Below are 18,148 nucleotides of genomic sequence, written 5' to 3' on the forward strand. Positions count from 1 at the left end.
GTAAATAGAGTGAGAAGTAGTGGTGACATTATTACATAACACCTGGTGTACCTCTCTTAATTTCTCAAGGAACCAAAATGTCTTCTGAGAGTAGGCAGTAGAAGTCAAGTTTCCCTGGTACCAAGTTGGAAAGGCAACTTCTTTGGTGGTTTAGATGTTTAGCACAATTGTGTTTTCATTATACCTCAGCTGCCATTGTTATTATAAATCCCACATTTTCAAAAGTGGGAAAAAACAAGATGTATATTCAAAAGCGCCAAGAGACTATAAGACTACATGGTATTATATCAAACCTCCAGTTATTTTGTTCTCATTGCAATTACCACTGGCAATGAGTTGGAGAAACACTGTAAAAGGTTGTCATAAATTTCAAAAGGACAAAATTTTATAGGAAACTTTAAGTTCCATTTAGAAATTTCAGTTTTTGGGGCGCCTGGGTGGCTTGGTCGGTTAAGCGTCCGACTTCAGCTCAGGTCATGATCTCACGGTCCGTGAGTTCGAGCCCTGCGTCGGGCTCTGTGCTGACCACTCAGAGCCTGGAGCCTGTTTCAGATTCTGTGTCTCCCTCTCTCTCTGCTCCATCCCCATTCATGCTTTGTCTCTCTCTGTCTCAAAAATAAATAAACGTTAAAAAAAAAATTAAAAACAAAAAAAAAAAGAAATTTCAGTTTTTCCCCTACAACCCAGCAATTGCACTAGTAGATATTTATCCAAAGGATACAGGTGTGCTGTTTCAAAGGGGCACATGCACTCCAGTATTCACAGCAGCACTAACAACAATGGGCCAAGTATGGAAAGAGCCCAAATGTCCATCAATAGATGAATGGATAAAGAAGATGTGAAATACTCCATTGTATATAACGGAGTATTACTCAGCAATCAGAAAGAATGAAATCTTGCCATCTGCAACAACTAGAGTGTATTATGCTAAGCGGTATTAGAGAAAGACAAATATCATGACTTCATTCATATGTGGAATTCAAGATACAAAACAGATGAACATAAGACAAGGGAAGCAAAAGTAATATAAAAACAGGGAGGGGGACAAAACATAAGAGACTCTGAAAGAGAACACTATGAGGGTTGCTGGAGTGGTTGTGGGTGGGGGGATGGGCTAAATGGGCAAGGGGCATTAAGGAGGACATTTGTTGGGATGAGCACTGGGTGTTAGACACAGGGGATGAATCACTGGATCCTATTCCTGAAATCATTATTACACTGTATGCTAACTAACTTGAGTGTAAATTTATAAATGAATGAATGAATGAAATTTCAGCTTTTCTTGAGGAATTTAACCCCACATTTTATTCTTAAATCCTATAGTTGTAGTTCTTTCCTTTCACATGTATCTTACACCTTTCTGAACTCAGAGCACTGAGACGGCTTTATCCACTCAATTTCATGAGTCATAACAAAATATCATCTTATTTGCAGGGATTTTGCTTTATTTCATGCTAGTTCCCACTCTGACCATATAGTCATCTCCATATGGTCAGAAATAGGCATTTATGAGGCACCTGGGTGGCTTAGTCGGTTAAATGTCTGACTTCAGCTCAGGTCATGATCTGGCAGTTCATGGGTTCCATCCCTGCCTTGGGCTTGCTGCTCTCAGGTTACAGCCTAGAGCCTGCTTCAGATCCTCTGTCTCCCTCTCTCTGCCCCTCCTGTGCTCACAGAAGCTCTGTCTGTCTCTCTCTCAAAAATAAACATTAAAAAAAAAAAAAAAGGCATTTAACAGTTTCTAACTGATTAGAACTGGGAATGCCTATGTGAGTCATATAATTCCAAGGCAGAGACAAATGATGTATAGTACAAAGTATTGTTTACCACTCAACAAGATCATTAGGAGAATAGTGACCTAAGAGATTTTTTAAAATGCTTTGAAATTAAGTATTCTTAAAAAGAAACCCTTCTATGTGGAATAAAAAAAAAATGAAGTTCTTTGTTTACCCAAAAGAACACGCCCCCTGCAAAATACCCCACAATTTACCTCGATAGTAGGCCTTTGTTATTGCATCAAATTCCTCTTGACCTGCTGTATCCCATAACATTAGTCTGACATCTTCATCATTAACTCTGAAAACAAGAGATGAATTTATGACATATGTAAAAGAAAATGTCTTCAGCAACATAACTTTGTACCTATTTTTATTTTTCAAAGATTTTAAAACTACATTATTGGTGTTCACTCTGAAAAAATCTGAGTGCTTTTAAATATTGATACTGTTACCAATAGTGAAACTAAAGGGGGAAAGACAGTCCCTCAAAGCTATAACTTTATACATGATTTGAGCTTACCTGTCCTGTTTTCTCCTTTAACACCAGTCACAGACAGTGGTGGCTCTCAGACACTGGCACTAGCAAGGGGATTCCCTTAGGTTAATACTTGCTCTCCTCTTGCTATAAAATTCTAATGGGTCCTGGTGTACAAGTGATACATAAGAATAAGGAAGGAAAGAAATGAAAGAAGCAAAAGACAGAAGTGGAAGAAAGAAAGAAAGAAAGAAAGAAAGAAAGAAAGAAAGAAAGAAAGGAGAAAAGAAAAGAAAAGAAAAGAAAAGAAAAGAAAAGAAAAGAAAAGAGTGACAAAGGAAGGAAGAAGCAAGAGGAAGGAAGGAGCAAAAGCAAGCAGTTTACCTGCTTGGTTGCCCTTCAACTTATAAATTTACTTGTCATACACTCCATTGTCTCATTCCTGTTCTAGAAAGTCACTGCAAATGCTGCATTACCAAATACTGAAACACTGCTCCCAGGGAAATACAGAGTTAGGTTCTTGTAAGCCCTGGTTACATTCTCCCCAACCAATAAATATATAACCTTGGTTTTTTGTGATTCTGTTTAAAGATAGCTTATTTAATGCATATTGTTTATTCATTAACGTTGAAGTCAAAGCCAACAGCACTGTAACTTACGCATACCTAATGCGGTAGGTATGAATGACGCATACCTAACATATATATTTTCTCTATAAGGCACATCACAGCGTTCTTGTACTGAGGGAAACTAGATGGCACTATGCTTGGGGCCATGTTAAACAGCAACATCTTCAACAAAAAGCACAAAAATGTGAGACAAAAACAGACACACAAAAAAACACTTGTTTATAATATGAGAGATAAAAAAGGAAGTCACCTTGTTTAGTCTAACCTGAGAACGTGCATGTAAGGTACCAAATATTTGCTGCTCTGTGCATATCAATGAATGACCACCAAAGCAATGAACATATTGATTCTGGGATTACAAATAAATTTTAGCAAGTAGATGAATTTGCAAATATGGAATTACAAATAACAAGAATCAACAGTATACTTAAAATATAAATATGGACTCTACAAATAACAAGGATCAACTATATACTTAAAATGTTAATTTGGTTCAGATAACAAGTACAAAAATAAATACTATGAAGACTTAAAATGAATCCTTTTAAAATATCTGATAAAGGAAATAAACACAGAAGTATCTTTAAAAGAGGGAAATAGGGGCACTTCAGTAGCTCAGTTGTTAAACATCTGACTTTGGCTCAGGTCATGATCTCAGTTCATGAGGCCAAGTCCCACATAGGGTGAGCTTGAGCCCCGCTTCAGGTGAGCTCGCTTCTCCCTCTCTCCCCTTAGCTCACTTGCACCCTCTCTCTTAAATAAATAAATAAATAAATAAGGATAATAAAATGCAAATTAGAAACTGAACAATCTTTAAAACAATGAGCACAATTATCTTTAATGCTAATGTCTACGCTAGTCAGATTTGTTTAATGTTACTTATTTCTGGGACTCCTGGGTAACTCAGTCAGTTAAGCGTCTGACTCTTGATTTTGGCTTAGGTCATTATCTCACGGTTCATGGCTTCGAGCCCGCAATGGGTTCTCTGCTGTCAGTGCACAGCCCGCTTCAGATCCTGTCTCCCTCTCTCTCTGCCCCTCCCCAACTTGCTCTCTCTCAAAAATAAATACTTAAAAAATACTTATATATATGGGCGCCTGGGTGGCTCAGTCAGTTGAGTGTCTGACATCGGCTCAGGTCATGATCTCGCGGTTCGTGGGTTTGAGCCCCGAGTCGGGCTCTGTGCTGACAGCTCAGAGCCTGGAGCCTGCTTTGAATTCTGTGTCTCCCTCTCTCTCTGCCCCTCCCCTGCTCACACTCTGTCTCTGTCTCTCAAACATAAACATTTTTAAAAATTAAAAAAAAAAAATATATATATATATACATATACACATGCATGCTTGGGGTATGGGGGAATGGGCATAATGAATGAAGGGCAGTGGGAGATATAGGCTCCTAGTTATGGAATGAGTAAGTCATGGGAATAAAAGGTACAGCATAGAAAATGTAGTCAATAATACTGTAATTGCGTGTATGGTAACAGATGTAGCTACACTTGTGGTGAACATAGCTTAACCTATAGAGAGTTGAATCATTTTGTTGTATACTTAAAACTAATGTGACATTATGTGTCAACTATACTCAAAATAAAAAGAATTAAAATAAAATTTCCTTAACAGTTCTGAGGACCAATGACAAAAAGTGTCACTCTTGACGTGTTTTAGAATCCAAATGGATCTACTAAAGTAAGATTTCCATTTCATAGGAGTATTTAATCTTGCCAAATCTGCTCTTATTTCTTTAAAACAAATGATCAATTCTCGAACTTCTAGATAGTCTTAGGATCCCATAATATAAGAGTTGAAAACTATACTGAGAGACAGGTAATTTCCCTTCCACATAAAGCAAGCATGCCTCATTTTATTGCACTTCGCTTTACTGGGCTTCACAGATACTGTATTTTTTACAAATAGCAGGTTTTTGGCAACCCGGCATTTAGCAATCATATTAGCACCATTTTTCCAACAGCATCTGCTCACTTTGAGTCCCTGTGCCACATTTTGATAATTCTTAGAATATTCCAAATTTTTTCATTATTATCATATTTTTTATGGTGATCTGTGTATAGTGATCTTTAATGTTACTACTATAATCGTTTTGGCTGCAACAAATCACTTCCATATAAGATAGCACACTAAATGGAACAATGTTGTGTGTGTTCTCACTGTTCCACCATCAGTCATTCCCCCATCTCGCTCCTTGGGCCTGCCTACTCCGAGACACAGCCATACTGAAATTAGGCCAATTAATAACCTTACAAGGGCTTCTAAGTGTTCAAGTGAAAGGAAGACCCACACATCTCTGACTTTAAATCAAAAGCTAGGTGGCTCAGTCGGTTAAATGTCCAACTTTGGTTTGGGTCATGATGTTGCGGTTCGTGGGTTCGAGCCCCGTGTCGGGCTCTGTGCTGACAGCTTAGAGCCTGGAGCCTGCTTTGAATTCTGTGTCTCCCTCTCTCTCTACCCCTCCCCCACTCGCGCACACACACGTGCACGCGCGCTCTCTCTAAAAAATAAACATTAAAAAAATTTTAAAAAGCTAGAAATGATTAAGCAGTGAGGAAAGCATATTGAAAGCTGAGACAGGCTGAAAGCTAGGCCTCTTGTGCCAGTAAGCCAAGCTATGAATGAAAGGAAAAATTCTTGAAGGAAATGAAAGTGCTGTCTCAGTGGTGCCCGGCTGGCTCAGTCAGTAGAGCATACAACTTGATCTCAAGCCCCACATTGGGTGTAGAGATTACTTACATATTTAGTTACTTACTATCTACTAAATAAATAAATAAATAAATAAATAAGCAAATAAGCAAGCAAGCTACTCCAGTGAACACATAGAACGCAAAAAGCGAAACAGCTGTACTATTCATATGGAGAAAGCGTTTGTGATCTGGACAGAAGATATAACCAGCCACAACATTCCCTCAAACAAAAGCCCGATAATCCAGAGCAAGGCCCTAACTCTCTTCAGTTCTATGAAGCTAGAGAGGTGAGGAAGCTGCAGAAGAAAAGCCTGAATTTAGCAGAGACTGGCTCATGAGGTTTAAGGAAAGATGCTGCTTCTATGACATCAAAGCGCAAGGTGAAGCAGCACGTACTGATGCAGAAGCTGCAAGTTACCCAGAAGATCTAGCTGAGATAATTAATGAAGGTGGCTACACAAACCCACCAATTTTCAATGTAGATGAAACAGCCTTCTATTGGAAGGAGATTCTATGGAGGACGTTCATAACTAGAGCAAAGTCAGTACCTGGCTTCAAAGCTTCAAAGGACAAGTTAACTCCCTTGTTAGGGGCTAATGCAGCTGGTGACTTTAAGTTGAAGCCAATACTTATTTACTATTCTGAAAATTCTATGGCCCTTCAGAGTTATACTAAATCTACCCTGCCTGTGCTCTATAAATGGAACCACAAGGCCTGGATGACAGCACATCTGTTTACATCATGGTTTACTAAATATTTTAAGCCCACTGTTGAGACCTACTGCTCAGGAAAAAAATTCCTTCAAAGTATGACTGCTCATTGACAATGGACCTGGTCACCCAAGAGGTCTGATGGAGATGTACAATGAAAGAATCTTGTTGTCATGACTGCTAACACAACATCCATTCTGCAGGCCATTTGACTTTCAAGTCTTAGTATTTAAGAAATATATTGTGTAAGGCTATGGCTGCTACACACAGTAATTCCTCTGATAGATCTGGGCAAAGTAAATTGAAACTTTATAGAAAGGATTCACCACTGTAGATGCCAATAAGAACATCTGTGATTCACTGGAAGAGGTCAAATATCAACATCAACAGGACTTTGGAAGAAGTTGATTCCAACCCTCACGGATGACTTCCATGGAGGAAGTATCTGCAGACGTGGTGGAAATAGCAGGACATGGAGCCTGAAGATGTGATTGAATTGCTGCAATCTCATGATAAAACATGAGCAGATGAGGAGTTGCTTATTATAAATGAGCAAAGAAAGTGGTTTCTTAGCATGGAATCTAGTCCTGGTGAAGATGCTGTGCAGACTGTTGAAATGACAAGAAAGGATTTAGAATATTACATAAACTTAGCTGATAAGGTAGCAGCAGGGTTTGAGAGAATTTTTTTAAAGTTTTTAATTTTAATTCCACTATAGTATAACATACAGCGTTACATCAGTTTCAGGTGTACAATATAGTGATCCAATAGGGTTTGAGAGAATTGACTCCAATTTTGAATGAAGTTCTACTGTGGGTAAAATGCCATCAAACAGCATCACATGCTACAGGGAAATCATTCCTGAAAGATAGAGTAAATCAGTGAAGCAAACTTCACTGTTGTCTTATATTAAGAAACTACCACAGCCACCCCAACATTCAACCACCACCCTGATCAGTCAGCAGCCATCAACATCAAGACAAGACCTTCACCAGCAAAAAGATTAAGACTCAGTGAAAGATCAGAGGATGGTTAGCATTTTTTAGCAATACAGTATTTTTTTAATTTTTAATATTTAATTTTTTTAACATTTATTCATTTTTGAGAGTGAGAGAGACAGAGCAGGAGTGGGGGAGGGGCAGAGAGAGTGGGAGACACAAAATCAGAAGCAGGCTCCAGGCTCTGACCTGTCAGCACAGAGCCCGACGCGGGACTTGAACTCACACACCGCGAGATCATGACCTGAGCCGAAGTCGGATGCCCAACCGACTGAGCCACCCAGGTGCCTGAACAATACAGTATTTTTAAATTAAGGTATGTACATTTTTTTAGACATAATGCTGTTGCATACTTAACAGACTACAGTATAATGTAAACATAACTTTTATATGCACTGTGCAACCAAAAAATTCATTTGACTTGCTTTATTGTGGTAGTCTGGAACAGAACCTGCAAAATCTCCAAGTTGTGCCTATGAGGGACAGAAATCTCATTAGAGTCAAGCATCAGTTTGACTTTAAGAAGTATGCAAGGTGCCACCAATAAATATAACATCAGATACAAGACAGAAAGTGGGGAGGGGAGTATGAAAAAAGGGGGAAATGAGGAAGGGAAAACAGATGAAAGGTGAAAAAAGGCAGAAGAATAAAGATATACACAGGAATATGTTAACTAACTGGAATCTAAATAAAAGCTTGAAACATTAAAAAGAAAAAAAAAAGATACACACAGTAATGAGTATTTGAAAACCACCACAGACTGTCTCATTAGCCACAGTCACTAGACTCCTAACCTTGGACTATACTGTAATTAGTATTATTCCAGTGAAAGTCCTAGATATAGTTCACAAATCAAAACTTCATAAATCAAAACTCAGGGGATAAAATGGCCAAGTACATACTGGATTTGTCGCTCCAAAAAATCAACTCCAATGGTTTTCTTGTAGTCTTTTGTAAAAATGCCTTTGCAATATCGCTGAATCATACTTGACTTTCCAACCGCTCCATTCCCTACAACCACCATCTTGATAGCCACTTCCATATCTTCCTCCAACATTTTTGCAGTTGAAAAGGTTTCTGAACCAACTTTAATTCCAGGTGATCAGATCTTCTCAAATCTGTGGTTTAAAATGAAATTATTTTTCATAACACAAAAATTGTACAAAATAAGCTGTAATTGTTTTATGGAGAAATAATTATATTGCACTGCAAGAATTTGTTTCCATGATGGAGGCCCCCTTAACCATCCTGTTTAGATCATGTAAATTATTTGAAAGGAGGAACAATAATATTCATTTTTGAATCCTGATCAGTAGCAAAATGTATGATATCTAGGTATTAATAAAGGCCTAGATTACATAGTTCTACCTTTCACGAAGACTAAGATTAAGATGGTGAGTGTTAGAGTTGAGGTCTGATTTAAAGTTGCTCTTAGTGAAGTTACTGCTTGACCTCTTTAAACTTCAGTTTACTAAGGATATTTATCTCACAAGATTGTTGATCAATGGCACATATAAAGCACTAAGCATGATGAAAATCGAGCACTCAAAAAATGGTAGTTTCATACAACATAATAAATCCTCCATAGTCACCACCATATGGGTAACAAATAAAATATCTAAGAAAACTGCTTTTTCAACCTCACAAGTAATAATTACTATCCCTAGAAAAGCACCCCTAAGAAAGATTTTGTATAATATACAACTGTGTGTCAGCACTGAACTCTTACAGTGCTTCACTGTTCAGGTTATAATGAGTCCTTTATAAATAATCTTATACCACACATTCTTTCTTTAGTTTCAGACTAGTTACAGTTACTCATATAATGAAAGTAATACAATGTGTACTGTCTGCATTTTAGATTGAAAAGAACAGAAAGGCAATTTCTTCTATTTCTTAAAATTACTAGTTAAATTTCTATTATACAATATTATATTCCAACTACCTTAACTGAAAATCCATCTATACAACCATTACATAAAACAAGTCTGAAACATGAAGAACATTTCCCCCACCCCCCACCACGGAGTCTCAGTAATTGTCCCTACTGCTTCACAAATTTGCACAATCATAAGAATCATCTAGGAGGATTTGTTCAAGTACAGGTTCTAGGTCTCCACCTCAAACATAATTAAATGATGTAAAAAAAAAAAAGTGTAAGAATGAAAAGAAGACTATGGTAAGAGCAAAAATACAGGTAAATACAAGACTTCTCTTGAATGTTCTAAATTATGTTGGACTCAAACACAATTGTGTGGTTTTCAGTATGTATAGAGAAAATATTTATGATAACTAATTATAAATGAGAGAAGATAAAGGAATGTAAAGGAAGGTAAAGTTTCTATGCTTCACTTGAACTGGTAAAATGTTGACTCCAAAAGACTGTGATAAATTATATATATAAGTGTATATATATGTGTGTATATACATAAGTGCATATATATGTATATTACATGTATACATATATACATATGTGTGTATACATATATTTATACATACACATATGTACGTACATAGTGTGTGTGTGTGTGTATATATATACATATATAGTGTAATATCCAGCGCAACCACTGAAGAAGTTACAAAGAGATATACTTAAAACAAAATTAAAGTCTAATAACAATAAAACAATCAGAATCTGACATTTATAGAACTGTCCACACAACAGAATATACTACTTTTTAAGTATCTATTAAATCTATCTACTAAATATATACCAAGATAAAACAAATTGCAGGTGATTTAAAAAAAAAAACCTCAACAAACTTAAAATAATGGGACCACAATGCAGTCGAACTAGAAATAATTAACAGAAAACAGAAAGATAACAGGAAAATCTCCAAACATTTGCAAACTAAAAACAATGTGTGAGCCAAAGACTGAAGCTGAAGATAATTTTTTTTTAAGAGACAGCGAGCATGAGTGGGAAGAGGGGCAGGGAGGGAGGGAGAGAGAATATCTTAAGCAGGTTCCATGTTCAGTGTGGAGCCTGACATGGGGCTCGATCCCATGACCCTGGGATCATGACCTGAGTCGAAATTGAGAGTCTGGATGCTCAACCGACTTGAGCCACCCAGGTGCACAAGAAAAAAAATTTTTTTTAATTTTTAAATATTTAAATAATTTTTAAATTTTTAAATAATTAATTGAATGAAAAGGAAAATACAACATGTGAAAATCTGTGAGACACAGCTAATGTAGTGCTGAAAGAGAAAATTTATAGCACTAAATGCTTACCTTAGAAAAGAAGAAAAGTCTCAATCATTTAAACTCCCACCTCAAGAAACTAGAAAAAGAGCAAAATAAACCCAAAGCAAATGATGGAAATAATAAAGAACAGAAATCAATGAAATTGGAAACAGAAAAACAGGGAAAATTAAACAAAAAACTGTTTCTTTAAAGATCAGTATAACTGACAGGAAAAAAAAAAGGGAGAATACACAATTTACCAATATTAGGAATAAAATCAAGAATGTCACGGGGCGCCTGGGTGGCTCAGTCGGTTGAGCGTCCGACTTTGGCTCAGGTCATGATCTCACACCTCGTGAGTTCGAGCCCCGCGTCGGGCTGTGCTGACAGCTCAGAGCCTGGAGCCTGCTTCGGATTCTGTGTCTCCCTCTCTCTCTGCCCCTAACCCACTCGCATTCTGTCTCTGTCTCTCTTAAAAATAAATAAACATTAAAAAAATTAAAATAATAAAAAAAAAATCAAGAATGTCACTATGGACTCTGTGGACTCCAAAGGATAATACAACAGACAACTCTACACACATAAATTTGACAACATAGATGAAATAGACCAATTCCTTAAACAGGATTAACTACCACAACTCACTCAATATGAAATAGATAATTTGAATAGCCCTATAACTATAAAGGAAATTGAATTTGTAACTTAAAAACTCAAAGAAAAATCTCCAGGCTCAGGTGATTTCACGGGAGAATTCTACCAAGCTTTTCAAGAATTGACACCAATGATACACAATCTCTTCCAGAATACTGAAAAGAGGGGAACACTTCCCAACTTATTTTATAAAGCCAGCATTACCTTGATACCAACACCACACAAAGACAGTACAAAAAAGAAAACTGGACAAATATCCCCTCATGAACACAGACACACCAAAGTCCTCAACAAAATATTAGCAAGTCAAATCCAGGAATATATAAAAAGAATTACCAGGACCAAGTGGGCTTTGTTCTGGGAATGCAAGGGTGGTTCAATACCTAAAACCAATCAGTGTAATCAACCATATTAACAAAGCAAAGAAAAACCTCATCACCATATCAACTGATACATATATCACACGAAATATATAATAAAACTCAACATCCATTTGTCAGAAAAACAGCAAACTAGAAACACAAGAGGACTCCTTCAACCTGATTAATGGTGTCTATTAAAAAACTATCCAGCTATGCAGCCGCTCTGGGAAACAGTGTGGAGGTTCCTAAAAAATTAAAAATAGACCTACCCTATGACCCAGCAGTAGCACTGCTAGGAATTTACCCAAGGGATACAGCAGTACTGATGCACAGGGGCACTTGTACCCCAATGTTTATAGCAGCACTCTTAACAATAGCCAAATCAAAGAGCCTCAATGTCCATCAACTGATGAATGGATAAAGAAATTGTGGTTTATATACACAATGGAGTACTATGTGGCAATAAGAAAGAATGAAATATGGCCCTTTGTAGCAACATGGATGGAACTGGAGAGTGTGATGCTAAGTGAAATAAGCCATACAGAGAAGGACAGATACCATATGGTTTCACTCTTATGTGGCTCCTGAGAAACTTAACAGAAACCCATGGGGGAGGGGAAGGAAAAAAAAAAAGAGGTTAGAGTGGGAGAGAGCCAAAGCATAAGAGACTCTTAAAAACTGAGAACTGAGGGTTGATGGGGGGTGGGAGGGAGAAGAGGGTGGGTGATGGGTATTGAGGAGGGCACCTTTTGGGATGAGCACTGGATGTTGTATGGAAACCAATTTGACAATAAATTTCATATATAAAAAAAAAAAAACCAGCTAATATTATATACTTAACTCTAAAAACCTGTTGTTTTTTTATTTTAAGTAAACTCTACCCGCAACATGGGGCTCAAACTCATGACTCTGCAATCAAGAGTCACAAGCTCTACTGACTGAGCCACACACCTGAAAGTGTGACTGTTTTAACCCTTAGACTAAGAACAGGGAAAGGATCTCTACTCTCACCACTCAAAGTTCTACATTATACACAAAGTCCTAGCCAGAGAAACAGGTGACAAAAAAACAAATAAAACACAGATTAGGGAAAAAATGAATAAAAGTGACCCTACTCACAAATTACATGACTGTCTTTATAGAAACTTAAAGGAATTAAAAAAAAAAATCCTGGAACTAATAAATCAGGTTAGCAAAGGCACAAGATACAAAAACAACAAACAACACTGAATTGTATTTCTATACCCTAACAATGTACAATTTGAAAGCAGGAAACAATATTTTTTTAAGTTTTATTTATTTAAGTAATCTCTATACCCAACATGGGGCTTGAACTCACTACCCTGAGATTAGGAGTCACATGCTCTTCCAACTGAGCCAGCCAGGCACCCTGAAACCAAAAATTTTTACGTGACATTTACAAGAGTTCCAAAAAAAATTAAATACTTTGGTATAAATCTAATAAAACACGTGCAGGATCTATATGCTGAAAACTATAAAACACTAATGAAATAAACACCTAAATAAATGACAAGATATGCCATATTCACAGAGTGGAAGATTCAACAAAGTAAAAATAGCACTTCTCCCCAAATTGACCTATGGTTTAATGCAATTCCAAAGTACCAGCAGGATTTTTTTTCTGTATTTGAGACAAGCTGATTCTACATTTATTTTTATTTTTTTTATTTTGAGAGAGAAAGTACAAGCAGGGGAGGCAGAGAAAGAGGGAGAGAGAGGATCCCAAGCAAGTTCCACACTGACGGTGCAGAGCCTGATTCAAGGATCAAACTCACAAAGCATGAAATCATGACCTGAACTGAGAGCAAGAGTTGGTCCCTTAACAGACTGAGCTACCCAAGTATTCCAAGACAAGCTGATCCTAAACATTATATGGAAAGGCAAATAAACTAGAATAGGTAACACAATTTTGAAAAAGAATAAAATTGGAGGAAATCATACTAGCCAATTTGAAGACACCAAAGAGCTATACTAATTAAGACAGCATGATACTGGCAAAGACAAAGACACATAAATCAATGGAACAGAGAGCCCAAAAATAGACCCACACAAATTCAGTCAATTGATTTTCAACAAAGGTGCAAAAACAATTCAATGGAAAAAAGACAATGTCTTCAGCAAATGGTGATGGAACGATTGGACATTCATATGTAAAAAAGCAAACATCTGCCTAAACCTCAAAATGGATCAAAGATGTAAAAGTAAAACTATAGGTGCTCTCTCAAAAATAATAAATAAACATTAAAATAATAATAATAATTTTTTTAAAAAAGGGACTCCTGGGTGGCTCAGTAGGTTAAGCATCCAACTTCAGCTCAGGTCATGATCTCCTGGTTTATGAGTTCAAGCCCACATCAGGCTCTCTGCTGTCAGCTCAGAGCCTGTTTCAGATCCTCTGTCTCCCTTTCTCTCTGCCCTTCCCCCACTCATGCTCTCTCTCCTTCTCTCTCTCAAAAATAACAAACATTTTTAAAAAATAAAATAAAAACAAAAATATAGGGGCACCTGCGTGACTTACTCAGTTGAGCATCAGACTCCTGATTTCAGCTTAGGTCATGATCTCACAGTTTGTGAGTTCCAGCCCTGAATCAGGCTAGCTGCTGTTAGTGCAGAGCCAAGCCTGCTTCAGATCTTCTGTCACCCTCTCTCCCTACCACTCCCCTGCACTCTCACTCTCTATCTCAAAAATAAATAAAATGTTTTAAAAAATAAAATAAAACTATAAGGGTGCCTGTCTGGCTCAGTTTGGTAGAACCTGTGACTCTTGATCTTGGCATTGTGATTTTGAGCCCCATGTTCGGTGTAGAGATTACTTAAAAATAAAATCTGAAATAAAATTAAAATAAAACCATATTTTTTGGAAGAAATATTTTAGAAGGTGTAAATCTTGACCTGGTGTTAGGTAGAGTTCTTAAAAGGAAAAATTGATAAATGAGACTTCATAAAAACGAAAAACATTTGCTCTGGAAATGATGCTGTCAAAAGAACAAAAAGACATGCTACAAACTACAAGAAAGTATTTGCAAAGCACATATCTACCAAATAACTTGTTTCCAGAACATATAAGGAACCCTCAAAGCTCAACATAAGAAAAAAAACTCGGGGCGCCTGGGTGGCTCAGTCGGTTGGGCATCCGACTTCAGCTCAGGTCACGATCTCGCGGTCTGTGAGTTCAAGCCCCGCATCGGGCTCTGGGCTGATGGCTCAGAGCCTGGAGCCTGCTTCCGATTCTGTGTCTCCCTCTCTCTCTGCCCCTCCCCCGTTCATGCTGTGTTTCTGTCTCAAAAATAAATAAACATTTAAAAAAAAGTTTAAAAAAAAAAAAAAGAAAAAGAAAAAAAACTCAACATAAGAAAGCAAACAACCCATTTGGAAAATGGGCAATACCCTTGGCCAGATACTCATCAAAGATTATACATGCCAAATAAGCACATGAAAAGATATTCAACATCGTTAACCATTAGTTAAAGACACATCAAAATCATGTGATACCACACGTCTATTAGCATGGCTAATTTAAATTTAAAATTTAAATTTACTTTTACATTTACATTTAAAATTACTGACAATACCAAGTGCTTAGGAGGATGTAGAACAACAGGCACTCTCACACATTGCTGGTAAGAATGCAAAATGATACAACCACTCTGGAAATCAGCATGACAGTTCCTTATAAACATATTTTATATGACCCTGCAACCCACTCTTAGCAATACCCTAAAATGAAAACTTATATTCACACAAAAACCTGTACATGAATGTTTATAAGCAGCTCCATTTATAATCACGAAAAACTGGAAACTCTCCAAATGCCCTTCAGTGGGTGGATGTATAAACAACTGTGGCACATCTGCCTAATGGAACACTACTTAGCAATAAAAAAAGAAAATTATTGATACACACAACAATTTGGAGGAATCTCAACGACATTAAGCTGAGTGAAAAGAAGTCAGCATTAAAGGTTACATATTGTATGATTCCACTTATATGACATCTGGAAAGGACTGGTGATTGCCAGGGGTTAGGGGTAAGGGAAAAGATATAAAAGGACAGTATGAGTTTGGCAGAGATGGGGCGGTGGTAAGAACTGTTCTATAGTTCAGATTGTAGTGGTGTTTGCATTAATCTAAAATTCATAGAACCACAAATCCCCTAAAAAGTCACTTTTACCATTTAATTTTATTTTATGTTTGTTTATTTATTTATTGTGAGAGAGAAAGAAAGAGAGAGAGAGCGCGAGTGAGCACAAACACACAGGTCGGGGAGGGAGAGAGAGGAGAGAACCCCAAGCAGGCTCCAAGCACAGCACAGAGCCCAATGCCGTGCTGGATCCCATGACCTTAGGATCATGACCTGAGTGGAAACGAAGAGTCAGAGGCTCAGGCAACAGGTGCCCTTTATCATATAATTTTAAAAACAAAAATTAAAGGGACACCTGGGTGGCTCAGTCAGTTAAGCCTCCAACCTTGGTTTGGCTCAGGTCATGATCTCAGGGTTGGTGGAATCCAGCCCCTGCATCAGGCTCTGAGCTGACATCACAGAGCCTGCTTGGGATTATCTCTCCCTCTCTCTTTGCCTCTCCCCAGCTCATTCTCTCTCTCTCTCAAAATAAATAATAAGTTTTTTTTTAATTTAAAGAAAGTGCAATCAGATTTTAACGCAGGCAGTCTGACTCTTGTGGTTGATTATCAGCTACTACTACTGTCTCGACTTAAGGCACTATATCAAAGCAATTAAGTTCTTAGAAAATAAGCATAGGGGCGCCTGGGTGGCGCAGTCGGTTGAGCGTCCGACTTCGGCCAGGTCACGATCTCGCAGTCCGTGGGTTCGAGCCCCGCGTCGGGCTCTGGGCTGATGGCTCAGAGCCTGGAGCCTGTTTCCGATTCTGTATCTCCCTCTCTCTCTGCCCCTCCCCCGTTCATGCTCTGTCTCTCTCTGTCCCAAAAATAAATAAACGTTGAAAAAAAAAAAAAGAAAAGAAGCATAAATCTGGGTATGATAATTAAAAAGCTTACAGTAATGCTTTACATAAATACTCTTTTCCCCCAATTTAATTTTAAAGATTTACCCAACCAATGCAATCTAATAAACTAGAAAAGAAAAATATGAGCTAAGTCACTGATTAAAAGGGTTGTCTTTTTCATCTCAGCCTGTACTTAAGTACAGTACGATTATGTTTATAACAACACTGAAAAAACTTGTTAGGTTCAGTGAAATTACCCAGAAGACGTTAGGAGTTATATAAAACCTAAAGAAGTACCCGGCCCTTTTCAGACTCTGCTGACACTCCTGATAGTGAAGTTAATACTCTCACACACCCTCAGGTTCTTACGTCTGGGAGCTGCTGAAGGCTCCTCGGTTCTCCGAGTTAAGAAATTCTGCGGCAGCCAGTGTCAATGAAATAGTGCAGTCTGGCTCATTCATATTCTAGCAGTCACTGAGCGAGAAACTAGGGAAGGGTGGGGCCGCGGGTAAGGACGGGGCCCCTAAGCAAGGAGGAGGGGGGCCTAAAAGCCGGGGTAAAGCCTGGGACCCTCCTACCCATCACACCTCACCCGGCACTTAACGCCCCCTGCCGCTGTGTCTCCCGGCCAGGGTCGCCCTTTCCCCACCTGGGGACTGGGGAAAGACGAGAAGCTGGGTGCTCAGCCAGGCTGGAGGCCAGCGCCTCTCCCCCGCGCCGTCTCGCTCCTTCCCGCCCTAAGGGCAATTCCAGGGACCCACACCCTGGGAGCCCCGGCCGCGGGGCGGGGAGAACGGGTGCCGGGCAGGAGCTGCCGCCCACCTCCTCCAGCTGGAACTTGGGCACAGCGCTCCGAGGCGGGGGAGAGGGCGCTCAGGGGCCGGGGGATGGGAGCACGGGCCTGGAGGCCCCTGTCCCCGACTCCCCTCTCCAGTCCCCGGAGTACGGCACATCCCGGGACCCCGGGGAGAAGTGGGTCCTTTCCCAGCAGAGCCGGGGGAGTCCTGAACCGCTGGAGAGGGCGAGTGAGAGCCGCGCGGCTGCCCGGAGTGCAGGCTGCTACTCACCGTCCCCGCTGGCCACGGACCCGCCGCCCGGCGCGACCGGCTCCTCCTGGTCGCGGCGCAACCGCTGCCGCCGCCGCCACCTCCTCCTCCTCCTCCCAGCGCGCCAGCTCCCCCCGGCGGGGCCGCCCGGCTGGCTCGCGCCCTCTTTCACTCTCTTAAAAATGACTATGATTTTTTTAACGAACTTTATTGCCAGCCAGGGCTCAGAACGAGCGGCTCAGCACGAGCGACTCAGCAGCAACTCCGGCAAGGATGGTGGGGCGCGGGAGACGCGACTCCCCTCATCTGTGGACGCGCCGCTCTGCGGAGCATGCGCTGGGCTGGTTCTGCGCATGCTCCGCGCGGACCGGTCCCCCCGCCCTGCTCCACCCGCGTTCTGGCTGGTTCTCGGGGAGGGCGGCTTTCCCGCGTTCCCCGCGGCTCTTCTGCGTTCCCGGTGCGTCTGGGGGAACCCGGTGTGCAGTGAGGACCGCAGCGGCGGGCGGGAGCTCCTAGATCGTGGACCCTAGTATAGCACTGACCGAGGAAGGTCCGCATAGGTTTCGCCTACTAAGTGATCAGACTTCCAGAGTACTCAAAGGACTTGCCCTGCCTTGGACACACACCT

The 18,148-nt window shown here is 39.6% G+C and overlaps 1 protein-coding gene and 1 non-coding gene across 4 annotated transcripts in view; both read right to left on the bottom strand.

Annotated features, from left to right (window-relative positions):
* RAB23 (RAB23, member RAS oncogene family) overlaps positions 1-17,683 on the bottom strand; it is a 38,428-nt gene extending 20,745 nt beyond the window's left edge. For 2 of the 3 annotated variants that reach the window (XM_053222627.1, XM_027057514.2), the window contains exons 1-3: positions 17,542-17,683; positions 8,188-8,403; positions 1,991-2,076 (exon numbers count right to left, since the gene is read on the bottom strand). In XM_053222627.1, the coding sequence (XP_053078602.1) occupies positions 1,991-2,076; positions 8,188-8,342 (241 nt within the window). In that variant the 5' untranslated portion in view covers positions 8,343-8,403; positions 17,542-17,683. Of the gene's footprint in view, positions 1-1,990; positions 2,077-2,947; positions 3,630-8,187; positions 8,404-17,541 lie in introns of those variants that run through there. The other variant, XM_053222628.1, reaches the window with a different exon arrangement.
* Positions 12,805-12,877, bottom strand: TRNAR-CCU (transfer RNA arginine (anticodon CCU)). Its single transcript has one exon. It is a non-coding gene; the product is annotated as a tRNA-Arg (tRNA).
* Positions 17,684-18,148: the final 465 nt, after the last annotated feature.

The sequence above is a fragment of the Acinonyx jubatus genome, chromosome B2 (genome assembly GCF_027475565.1).
Source record: "Acinonyx jubatus isolate Ajub_Pintada_27869175 chromosome B2, VMU_Ajub_asm_v1.0, whole genome shotgun sequence".
NCBI lineage: Eukaryota > Metazoa > Chordata > Mammalia > Carnivora > Felidae > Acinonyx > Acinonyx jubatus.